The 12,000-nt window shown below is 46.2% G+C and overlaps 1 protein-coding gene and 1 long non-coding RNA gene across 6 annotated transcripts in view; one reads left to right on the forward strand and one right to left on the reverse strand.

Moving 5' to 3' along the window:
- LOC147014341 (uncharacterized) overlaps positions 1-12,000 on the forward strand; it is a 200,664-nt gene that overhangs the window by 172,070 nt on the left and 16,594 nt on the right. The window lies entirely within an intron of this gene.
- Positions 1-12,000, reverse strand: part of LOC147014342 (BCL11 transcription factor A-like) — a 118,759-nt gene that overhangs the window by 2,759 nt on the left and 104,000 nt on the right. For all 4 annotated transcript variants that reach the window (XM_085852253.1, XM_085852252.1, XM_085852251.1 and 1 more), the window contains 2 exons: positions 7,918-8,798; positions 4,194-4,503 (listed from right to left, as the gene is read on the reverse strand). In XM_085852253.1, coding sequence (XP_085708379.1) covers positions 4,194-4,503; positions 7,918-8,798 — 1,191 coding nt within the window. The remainder of the gene's footprint in view (positions 1-4,193; positions 4,504-7,917; positions 8,799-12,000) is intronic.

Raw genomic sequence — 12,000 nt, forward strand, 5'->3', positions numbered from 1 at the left:
AAAATGGTATGCACATAAGTTTGTTTGGTTTGAGGAGTACATGTTCAAAATACTGGAAGCTAAGCTTTGTCCTATATGATTACTGCAGAGAGATAATTGGTTCACGAGTCAGGAAGTGACCACTTTATTCGTTATGGGTGTGTGTCTGTCTGTCTGTCCCGAGCATAGCTCCGTGGGTTTTGATCCGATCCTGATAAAATTTGGGTGGGAGGTTTATATCATGATCTAGTTATGTTTTCCTGAAAATGGGCGTGCTGCGCCCATTATGGGCGGAGCCACGCCCAAAAAACGTGTTTTTAGGGGGTAGCCAATTTCAAATTACATCTTCTCCGAGGGGGTTTGTCGAATCTGGCAGGGGTTTCGGTATTTGGTTAGCCCAATGGCACCTGCATAGCCCCACGGAGCTCGATTTTTCATTTTCGTCCCAAGGTCAAGGTTACAAGGTCATGAACTTAGAAAATGTCAAAAAATCAATAAATTGGGAATCGAGCTCCTCGGGTTTTCAACTGTTTCGAATGAAAGTTGGTATGCAAGTAGTGCTCTTCGAGTACTACAACTTTCATAATTTACGTTTTTCCCGATTCCCACCAGTTTGCCCGTGGCGTCCCCTCGAAGGTCAAAAAAATAAAAAAAGCGAACCGTGTACATTGCTCGTGAACCATCGCAGTCTCCAGACTTTTCTGTATATTAAAGTAGCCCGATTTCACTGTCTGTCCGTCAGTCACATTCTTTTCGCTGGGACACCATGACAGCGTCACATCTGGGACGCCATTGCAGAATTACGTCTGGTGATTGGCTTGGCCTCGACAGACCTGCACGTCATCCCGGCATTGAGCACTCAACCCATCCTGTCGCTTCGATGATGGCAGTTGACCACCATAACTCATATATCTAACTATCTGTCTGTAGGCGATGGACTGAATGCCAGACGCTGGGCATTGGGATGACGGATTTAGTAAGATGGCGGTGTCATCACACGGCATTATGTCTGGGACATCCTTATGATTGACGTTACTGCTCGCACTAAGCCAGTCATTTGCAGCAGTACGTTATTCATGACTCAATGAGAATTGCATTTTTCAACTTGAATTTTTTTTCAAAAAAAACAAGTCGTTAGCATTAAACAAAAGATTTCTGGAATAAAATAAAGCACAAATATTGACTCAATAAACTGTATTTCTGGACTGTAACATGTAAGTTATGTTGTTCAACTACCATCAGCAAAGTGATGGGCTCAATGCTTGTAAAAATTAAAAATACTTTCACTTTAAATATCATTTTATTTGCATTTTCAGCACCTCCCTCCTCCTCCCGTTCAGATTGGGTCTGTGGCCTGAGATGGATTTGTTTGGTCTGGTGTTAGTGCACTGTAGGCATGATGGGCTGAATGGCCTCCTACAGCTCCTGCATCAAAGTTCTTTGTTATTCCTTGTTACTGTCTGGATACACAAAATAAAGCAGCTGCAATATAATTCGACATGACAAGAAGGTCATCGCACGTGCTTCGGATGAAGAAGTTTTACTTTCAGCTCAACAAAAAAGCTTGCATCATCCACCCGGCGAGAGAACACTGCACTAAAAGCCTGCGAAAAGGTCCTGTTATCTGAGTGGGTGGAGAAAAAGTTTGGAAAGGAGCCCGAGGAGAGTCGGCTATTGAATGATAGTTTGGGTCAATTAGTGCGTCCCTGGATCTTCTAATCTAGAAAGGTCATTGATAGTAATGCGATTAAATGGTGAACTTTGAGCCAAGACATAAACGCGGTGGACACTAGGCCCCAAGAGAACAGAAGGTTCTCACTCTTTACATTATCGACATCTGCGAGCTCACATTTCATTAGCATCATCATCATCATTGTCATCATCTCATCCACAGTGCATAAGTCTCATGTCATGAAAGTGGAATCAAACCACCATATCGCATGGTACGTCCAACTTTATGTCCCATTCTCACCCACGTGATGCAAATCCCCCCAAAAAAGAAGGTAAAAAAAATATAACAAAATAAAAACACAAAAACATAAGTATAACCACCTTTTGAAATTCCAAACTTAACACGGCAGAAATACCCACGTCTGGACACCGTGGTGCCCTTTGCCAAATTTAGCAGGCGTTTTAATCAAGCAGTCCAAAACCTTGAAGGCCAAAAGTAGAATCAAAAGCAGCCATTACACAGCTCTTCAAGAGGCTGAGCACACGGGAGGACACGCAGAGAGGGCCCGCGCCGTCTTTTGGCAACCAACACGCCGCCCGCCCCAGACAATCCCGGCCTTCCGGAGAGGCCGAGGAAACAAAGCAAAACTCCAGCTGCCGCATTCTGTTTCAAACGTAACCTGTTGGCTTCAAAGGTTGCCCTGGGACATCAATCAATGCCGCTGTTGCTTTTGCTCCCAAAACAAAGCACCACCATCTCGAATGCTGGCTGATTCGACCAGAGTCAGACTCTACATTTACCAAGGATAGTTCAGATCTTGGGACGAGACCATAGTGAAGGCTATTCAATATCCAGTAACAATTAACCGGCACACAGCTTAATGAGGTTGTCACAACCAAGTGAATACACACTTTTTATTCGTTCTAATATGTAAGCAACAGAAACTGATGAAGAAATGAAGATCCAGGGCATTCAAGACAGAACAGAAGCAGAAAATGATGGTGTGTAATTGATTAAAATGAGGAAAATAATGGCAGAGTGGGTGTGGAAAGCACATTGTGATCAGGCCTTGTGGGTGATAAAAGAAAATGAAAAAAAAAACAAGAAGGCTACTGCACTCGACGTCGTCAGAGATGCCTCCGCCCACATAAAAAAACGAAAGCTGCCGAACCACATGACCGATGACGTCATCAACCCCCCACCCTACAATTTAGCCCCAGATGACCCTCAAAATTTTCATACTGATCGGATAAAGCATTCGACGTATGCAATTATGACGTCGTAACGAAGCCACCTTTGACATCATTGAAAATATCACGCTTATTTCCCATGGGGAGTACTTGCCATGTGCCAAGATTGAAATTTTTCCATGGAGCGGTTTCGGAGGTACAGAGGTGCAATTTTTTTCCTTTTTTCCAACATGGCTGCCACACCACGTGACCTATGGCGTCATAATTATCATTACAACATTCTCCGCGAGTAGCCGCACCAGTGGTGAAAGTTTTGTGTCAATCAGATAAGCGGTTGCAGAGAAAACAGAGAAAATTAGCACAGACCGACGGACGTGCGTACAGACGGACAACCTGAAAACATCATGCCTCTGGCGACTTTGTCAGTGGAGGCATAAAAACCTCAAGAAAGGAAGTTGTCAAAGTAAGGTTGAAGAGAAAACTGCTTTGATGTGAAAGGTTTTCAGATAATTATAGGCTTTAAAAGGAGAGAGTTCAGGGGGGTGGAGGAGGGGGGGGGGTGAAGTAGAGATGGATACACTGCATGGGAAGGGTACACAAAGGAAATGGGTGGGGCTTGTATTAAATAGGAGGAGCATGTCGGTGAAATGGGATGAGCACAAAGACAAAAGGGTTTACAAGTGTACGGTGCAGGTACTCTAAAAGTGGGAAGGCATGAAGAAGAAGAAGAAGAAGAAGAAGAAGAAAACAAAAAGCGCAAGAAAAACCAAACTGTGAATGTGAAGGGAAAGAAAGGTTTATCTGTAAATGATCCAGGCACATGGCTCTCTGAGAGGCAGGGAGTATTTGCCAGATAAGAATACGACTGATACTTATAAATGAAAAGACAGCACACCGTGTTGATCATAATCGCACACAATCGATGATAGTTACACGAGGACTTTAAAATGTCCTCACGTGGATTGTTGCCCGAAAATAGCAACGGAAACGCATGGCAAAGGCAATGATGCTAGCGATGGTTACCAGAATGACAGGTGTTGTTGGAATCTTCAATCGTTGCCTGATCACAGCACGCACGCCCAGCCCTGCATGTTTTAAAAATAATGGTATGTTCCAAAAGACCACCCCCATCAGCCTGTCTCCAAGGCAGCCATTGCCAAGCGATGATTATTACCAGCTTACTCTGCTGTAAGGGCTAACACATCAACGATAAACACAATCATTCTGTGGTCAAAGTGCGAGAGTGAGATGTTGCTTACGTACGATAAATCATTTGCCCATCTTCGAGAAAACTGCCAGCAAGCAGCTTTACACTAAATGAATCACGCACAAGGGAATAGCATGTATCCTACCTTCCTCATTTCCGTCCATCTCGGACCCGTCGCCATCCTCCCCAGTCGCTCCGGTAGTGAAGGTTGCTGCTCCTGTCACCGCTGCTGCAAACTCGCTCCGGTACTGTGCCACCACAGAGCATAGCGCTACAGACGCGCTTCCGCCGCCCGGCACAGACGCTGTTGCCACCACCACTGGAGGAGCATCACTCGTACCTGGCTCCGGAGAGCACTCGGACGATGCCTCTTGCTTGACGCGCGCTGCCGGCAGAAGCGGTGATGTAGAACAGGCCGCATGGTGTGTGCACACGTGCCTTTTCAGCTTGCTGGCCTGTGTGCACACACACATGCTGATGATGAAATATAGACCAATAAGTGAGTGAAGGACACAAAGCTAAATGAGGCCATTCAAAGATTCTGGGTAACCCAGTAGTACACGACTGGGTACAGTCTCGTCCCAGGTTTGATCTCTGTCACATTTCATTTGGCGCAGTTCCATATTAGGAACTGCGGTGTGGAACTCACACTGGTGGGGGTGTTAACCTGCTTGACCCATCTCAATGTGGATGTTAAATACATCGCAGTGTAAAGATCTCTCGTACAACCCCAAACTCCCCGTACTGGGACACCTTTTGCGTCAGTACGATTCCTCCATCTGCACAACTGGCCCCACGAGGCTTCATAAGCGGCGACTTTCTACCGACTCATCGACTGAGATGACAATTCCATCATGGTCGTCGAAACAGCCAATTTTAAAGGCAAACTACTCGCGTCATCTGCCACCATGGGAGACTGCATAAAACATCACATTCGAAACTTCCTTTTACTCAAGAGGAAAAATAAATAAATAAATAAACATTAAATAAATAAAACCACCAATCACTCAATGGGTTCACTGTGCTCCACACTAAGGATTTAACGTATAGCGATGTAAACATAGTCAGTAAAATGACGTCACACTCTCCATTGTTACCTGTCTAAATTATTGTTTGTGTGAGTTTCTCCCTCTCCCTCTCCCTCTCTCCCCTCATCGGATACGCAAGCCCATCCACACACCGTTTGGTTCCAGGTTCCAGGTAACGGGGATGCGATGTGACTCGAATTGACTGCACGGGCATTTGGCAGGTGGGGCTAGGTGAGATGCAAGCAGGACTCAAAGCTTACATCACCATTAACTAAAGCGTTATTACTCTTCAGCACAGCAGTGCAATTAACAACCCTAAAACATGATGACAAGGTAAAAAAGGGTCACTTGCTCTCGTTCTCTTGCCCACGGCTTGTTAACGCTATTTTTTTACTTGACCCTGAACTGGGCCAGCCAAGCGAGACGAAGAAGGACAAATCAAACTTTCAGCGTTTTCAGGCCGCAATGGGCCAATGCCTGGAGGGTGGGGGGGGGCAAGGGGAGAGGGAGGGGGCTGCATCAGGACCAGTGTCACCTAAGTGGGACAGTTAAGCCAGAATGCGTAAGATCGTTTTAGCGCAAAACCTTACATGGATTTTACAATCACTAACCAGAAACGTCCTGCTGGAATGCTAGCAGGGATTAAACTAACTGTCACTCACGCGTACAGCTTCAGCCAGGTGTGGTGCCATCCACATATTACGTATGCAAAAGGGGGAGATGAGGAAGGAGAATTTTCTTTTTCAGGAAGAGAAACTGGGACGTGAGAATGAACAAATGAGTGGGTTTGGGAAGAGGTGAAAAGAAGTAAAATGATTAAAGAGGAGGGAAAAGTTGAGGTGGGGAGGAGGGAGGGGAGGGGGATCAAAAATTCTGCCAATCTTGTCTACTTTATACGTCGCATGCCTGGTGTTGGATTAATGGTTAGGGTGGCAGGCTTTGGATTCTAGGGTCTTGAGTTCAAATCCCGCTGAGCTGTTGAATTTATACCAGGTGGGGTTAACTTGGCCTGTCATCCTTCCGAGGTCGGCAAAATGAGTGCCAGCTTGCTGGAAAATTGTGTCGGAGTGGCGACCCGTCCAGGATTGTGTCCAATAGCCAAGGAGACTGCTTAAGCATCACCAACGATCTGCACAGAGTATGGTCCCGATCTCCTCTCCTAAACGTCGCGTGGGGTTTTCCACCGTTAGCAATGCAAGTTACAGGTAGTCTGTGATTCACACCTTTGCTTTCTCGCAACTCTTTCAGGAAGCAAATTTTAAATAAATAAATAATAAACAGAAGAGGGAGATGTTACACAGAGGTGCTGCAATGGAGAGCATACTTAGTTTACTTTGTTGTTGTTCACTAAAGGTGACGTTTATTTGTTTGTCCTGTGTGCAATCATGTGAAGGTTAAAGATTCCTTTGATTGTAAAGATTCCTTGGTGGTGAAGAATATGCACATTAAGCACATGGGATGTGGGTGCACTTCCAGGCACACTGGTCAAAATGGTCATCACGCTCCTTGTGTCAACATTGCGTATATGTTACATTCTTCCGCACCATCTACTCATGCTCCTGATTCTTAGTTTTGGGGAACTGAAAATATATTTGGTCCTGCCAATTCTCGAAGACGTAATTCCCACTGCACAGGGACCAAAATAAGAAATGGATTTGAACCAGCATCTCTCGAGCGGACCAGGCAGTGAGCGAAGATGTTTTCTACCCTTGGGCACAGACAACCTGGCCAGACTGACCCACACATCTCACTATCAACTCATCAACGCAGAGAACAAATGACCCAATTATGAATGCAGGAATGAACAAGGGCAAGAGAGATAACAGGGGCAGAAAAAAACAAAACTTTTACTCTCGTGCTATCGTTAGCCTGAGCCCCGTCCTCGTCCCCCGTCGTGGATGCGTTGATGTAATTTGAAAACAAAAGCCATCAATATTTTCTGTAGCTCTCTACCTTGCATTTGACCCGTTGCCTTTGTCCAGTTTTATCTGGCCCAGGGGCTCATTTGCAAATGCAGGTTCTGGAAAGCCTCCAGGATTATCGCTGTGCCTATGAAAACCCAAGGCCCTCCACACAAGAGCCGCGTTGGACTTGCCAGGAGCCTGCCTGCCTGCGGGCATGCTGTGACTTGGGGTGAGCAAGGTCAGAAGCAATACTCGAACCCTGGACCTGTGGAGCTACAAGGTGAGCACTCCTACAGCAGGAAGCCTCCTCCAAGTCTGCTATCTGGAGAGATCCATCATTATAGGCTGCAAAAGCCCCACGGTTAAAGGGCGAGGGTGGAGGTGGTGGGGAGGGTGTGGGGAAAACCTGCATCCGCCTGCTTACTGGAGAGCTGTGAAACGTGGACGGCGTTTGAGAGATGGACAATGGATGCCGGAAAGATTTCAATTGCCGGACTCGTGTTTCGAACAGAGTTCCACACCCATACGGGAGAACGCACTCATTTCATTTTAATTGCTATGTTTCACGCTTTAACAAGCATCGCGATGGTTTTCGAATACGCAGCAAATAATCCGTAACAACCTAATTGGTTTGCGTCGCTTCTCTGAATGATGTGTCAGCTACTGTGGAATTATTGTCGTTTCATTTTAATTTGCATTTGCTAGACATGAGCAAAGGTACGTGGAAGAACAAAAACTTCAATGTTGGAACACAATGCACCGAGCGCAGCTGCTAACACGAAGCACAGTGGCGCTTCATGGTGGTTTGGATGGAATATTTGCATAACAACTTACACCAAATCAGTCAGTGTCTCGAGACAAGAGATATCTCTCAGGGTAAAGAGTTCTGCTTAAAAAACAAACAAAAAAAAAACAACGAAGTGTGTAAAGAGCTCACCTTGAAAGTCTTTCCACAGAACTCGCAGGCCTTGGGAGTCGAAAGCTGCAGGGTCGAACCAACCTGGGCTAAAGTCTGTCTAGGTGATGACGGCCTTGCCACCGCTGCCGCAGACGCTGCCAAGAAATTTAAGGCTGAAGCCGGGGTCAAGGCCTTGCCAGGCGCAGCAAAAGATGGGGAATGAAGCAGCCGTGGGCGAACTGGAGGTGAGATAGGTGGCGTTGAAGTGTTGCTTCCATTGTTATTGTTGCTGTTTGCAGCACCACTGCCGGTGTTCAGTGTCCAATTGTTGTGGCCACTTGGAGTGGTGGCACCGACGCTTGTGTTGTTGGCAAGCTCTCGCAGGCGACGTGAGAAGTCCATGCCTGGCTCCATAGGCAATGGGTTGAGATGAAGACCGGAAGGAGAAGCTCCCATCACACGACTGCTGCCACTGCCGTTGTTGCCACCTCCAACAGTACCACCTGATGCCAAAAGGTCCTCTGAGGTCCGGACTGGTGCAAGATCCAGTGGCAGTCTCACTTGTGGGGGTGGTGGTGAACCAAATAACGGTGGTGTTGGGGGAAGAACTGACAGGCCAGCAAGCCGTAAGAGGTCAAGTGGCCCACCACCAATGGGAAAAGTCGGAGCAGTGGGCTCCGCACTTGATGTTGGTTGAACGCTATCCACTGCCCCACTTTCACCACCACCATTGCCGCAAGGACTAGTTGTACGCAATGAGACTGCCGGCATCTGTCTCGAAGACCTGGGGCTACCGAGTGTTGAAGCTTCAACATAGAGGCAGAGGCCGTGGGATGTCTGGGCATGCTGTAAAAGTTGCCAAGCGCTGCTGAAAGGGTGCCGGCATGTTGTACACACCATGCTTCCTGGTTCGCCAACTCCTGTGGTTTATGAGGGACCAGGGCGTTAAAAGCAAGAAGGTGTGATCAGGAGAAGACAGCAAACAGCTAATGTAATAATTTGTGTTTTAATGTGCAATTCCAACTGCTGGGTATCAAGTATCAATACAGATGCTTGCAAACACAACGTTTTGATACCATTCACTGAATAAATAAATGCAAAGGTTTACATAACAGTAAGGACAAGGGAATTAATATTGTAGATTAAGTTGGAACCAAATTTTCAATATTGTAATATGTGGAGGACAAGAAGGGCCGGCACGACACAATACTGGGGAGCAAGGCCTGCTGGGTAATATAGCACAGCTGGAAGCATTTAAGGGAAAAATGTGCCGCGGGTATTTTGGGATTGACGGGCGGGAGCGAGAGGTTCGATGAGCTGCAAGGACGAATGCAGAGCAAACTCTGCCTCACAAACAAGAACTGCGTGAGTATGAGCTAGAATGTCTGTACTTAGGGTTCAAGTTCAAGCACCAGGAAGATTCATCTCGAGCAATGCTTCACTCAAAAAACTGTCAAAGAAGGGGGAAACCATCCACACCTCGCATTGTTCACTTGGTCTGGTCATCCAGCTTAAGGTTCTCGAGTATTTGTGGAGAGAAATGGAGGATGATTAAATCGGTAGGCAACAGGAGGTATACACATGAACCAACACAACAACAACGGCGCTCGGTAGAGAGCATATCTCCACCAGGATGAACGGCTGACGTTTTGTGTCCCACTGATGGGCCCGATCTGTATCCGCAACTGAACCAAAATCGAATCGGCTTGTTCTTGTCACCTAACCAGGTCATCCACCAAGTTTCGTCTGAATCCATCCATAACTTTTTGAGATATCCTGCTATATATATATAATTTTTGGCCCCATCTCTCAATGGTGAAAAGTCACTGAAAATTAAAAAAAAATTCTCGTATCCGAATCCAGATCCAGATCTTCACCAAAATCGAATACATTTGTCCTTGTTGCACACCCAACCTGTTCACCAAGTTTCATCCGAAACAACTTTTTGAAACATCATGTTCACAGACTGACGCAGACAGCGGTTCAAACTCCGGCCCAGTCGTACCAACGACTTAAAATGGTATGTGCTGCTTCCTTGCTTGCCGATCAGCATTGAAAAGAATCGACTGTGGACAAGCAACCATAAGCTGGCAGCCATTGTGCAGACTTGATGGGCCTAATAGCCTGATCTTCCCGTGTTGAAGTTCCTGGTAAAGGAACTTTTAAGTAGAATAAGAACCCCAAATCAGATGATGAAGAAGAAGAAGAAAAATCCCATTTGCATTACAGTATTCGAGTCTTCCCCTTTCTGTTTCTGCAACATGCCATCTCGTGCACACCATAGAAGACATTGTTGTTCATTGCACAACTTCCACGTTCCTTGTCCAATCTAAAACCAACAAACAGCAGCTCCAAGTCCCACAGTAAGCCATTGTAAAACTACCATCTAAGGCCCAGACACCAAACAGTTGGACACAGGCAACTGAGCTTCCCCCAGGAGAACAATGCACCCATAGGGCAAAGGCACATGGTTACAGTCACACCTCACCCTGTCACGAGTGTTTGGGACCCTGCCTAGGATGTGATGAAAAGAGGGAGAGGGAAAGAAGGGAAAAAGGAGGGGGGGCAAGAGAGAGAGAGAGAGAGAGAGAGAGAGAGAGAGAGAGAGAGAGAGAGAGAGAGAGAGAGAGAGAGAGAGAGAGAGAGAGAGAGAGAGAGAGAGAGAGAGAGAGAGAGAGAGAGAGAGAGAGAGAGAGAGAGAGAGAGAGAGAGAGAGAGATAAAGAGAGGGAGAGGGAGAGAGAGATAAAGAGAGGGAGAGGGAGAGAGAGATAAAGAGAGGGAGAGGGAGAGGGAGAGGGAGAGGGAGAGAGAGAGAGAGAGAGAGAGAGAGAGAGAGAGAGAGAGAGAGAGAGAGAGAGAGAGAGAGAGAGAGAGAGAGATAAAGAGAGGGAGAGGGAGAGGGAGAGGGAGAGGGGAAGGGAGAGGGAGAGGGAGAGGGAGAGGGAGAGGGAGAGAGAGAGAGAGATAGAGAGAGAGATAAAGAGAGGGAGAGGGAGAGGGAGAGGGAGAGGGAGAGGGAGAGGAGAGAGAGAGAGAGAGAGAGAGAGAGAGAGAGAGAGAGAGAGAGAGAGAGAGAGAGAGAGACAGAGACAGAGAGAGAGAGAGAGAGAGAGAGAGAGAGAGAGAGAGAGAGAGAGAGAGAGAGAGAGAGAGAGAGATAAAGAGAGGGAGAGGGAGAGGGAGAGAGAGGGAGAGAGAGAGAGAGAGAGAGAGAGAGAGAGAGAGAGAGAGAGAGAGAGAGAGAGAGAGAGATAAAGAGAGGGAGAGGGAGAGGGAGAGAGAGATGAGGAGAGAGATGAAGAGAGAGATGAGGAGAGAGATACAAGTCTGAAGACGACGATGGTTCACGAGCGGTATTTGATGATTTAGATTGTTTCAGAAGTCAAGGATGAGACAATGTGATGATGTTTGACCAAGTTATAAAAATGATCAACAGGATGTGGTACGAGTGACAGGTTATTAGCTGCAAAATGTCGAAAACCCAGTTTCATTCAACAACTTTAAAAATTTGACATTTGCATAACCTTTAAAGGTCACAAAACAATGTTGTGGACATTAAAATAAGGAATCAGGATACGTGCTATAGCTTATTGGAGTTAGTTCGTCGAAGAAGGTCGAAAACCCTGTTCGATTCCCACAACTTTGAAAATTTGACCTTTGTGAACTTTAAAGGTCAAAGGTCAAGGATTATGACCTTTGGTGCAAAACTTCCTCTGGAACATTCCAGGAACAATATAACGTGATATAGGCTATATGGCATTTCACACTCCTCGGATTATCCATACTTTGATGAAATCAGCATAAAAACAAACTTCAAGGGGGCGCCACGGGCAAGGTGTTCGAGATAGAGAAAAATGGTTTCAAGACTTTAGATGGGGAATGACCAAGATTATGCATAAAAAAATATTGTCATCCTTGCTCTCAAAGTTTGGGCGGTCGTATGATTTTTAAGTCAAAATTCGAAATTTTCTAAGTTCGTGACCTTGTGACCTTGACCTTGGGATGAAAATGAAAAATCGAGCTCAGTGTGGCTATGCAGGTGCCATTGGGCTAACCAAATACTGAAACCCCTGCCAGATTCGACAAACCCCCTAGGAGAAGACGCAAATTGAAATCGGCT

The sequence above is a fragment of the Eptatretus burgeri genome, chromosome 13 (genome assembly GCF_056783735.1).
Source record: "Eptatretus burgeri isolate ZD-2024b chromosome 13, Ebu_testis_v1, whole genome shotgun sequence".
NCBI classification, from domain to species: domain Eukaryota; kingdom Metazoa; phylum Chordata; class Myxini; order Myxiniformes; family Myxinidae; genus Eptatretus; species Eptatretus burgeri.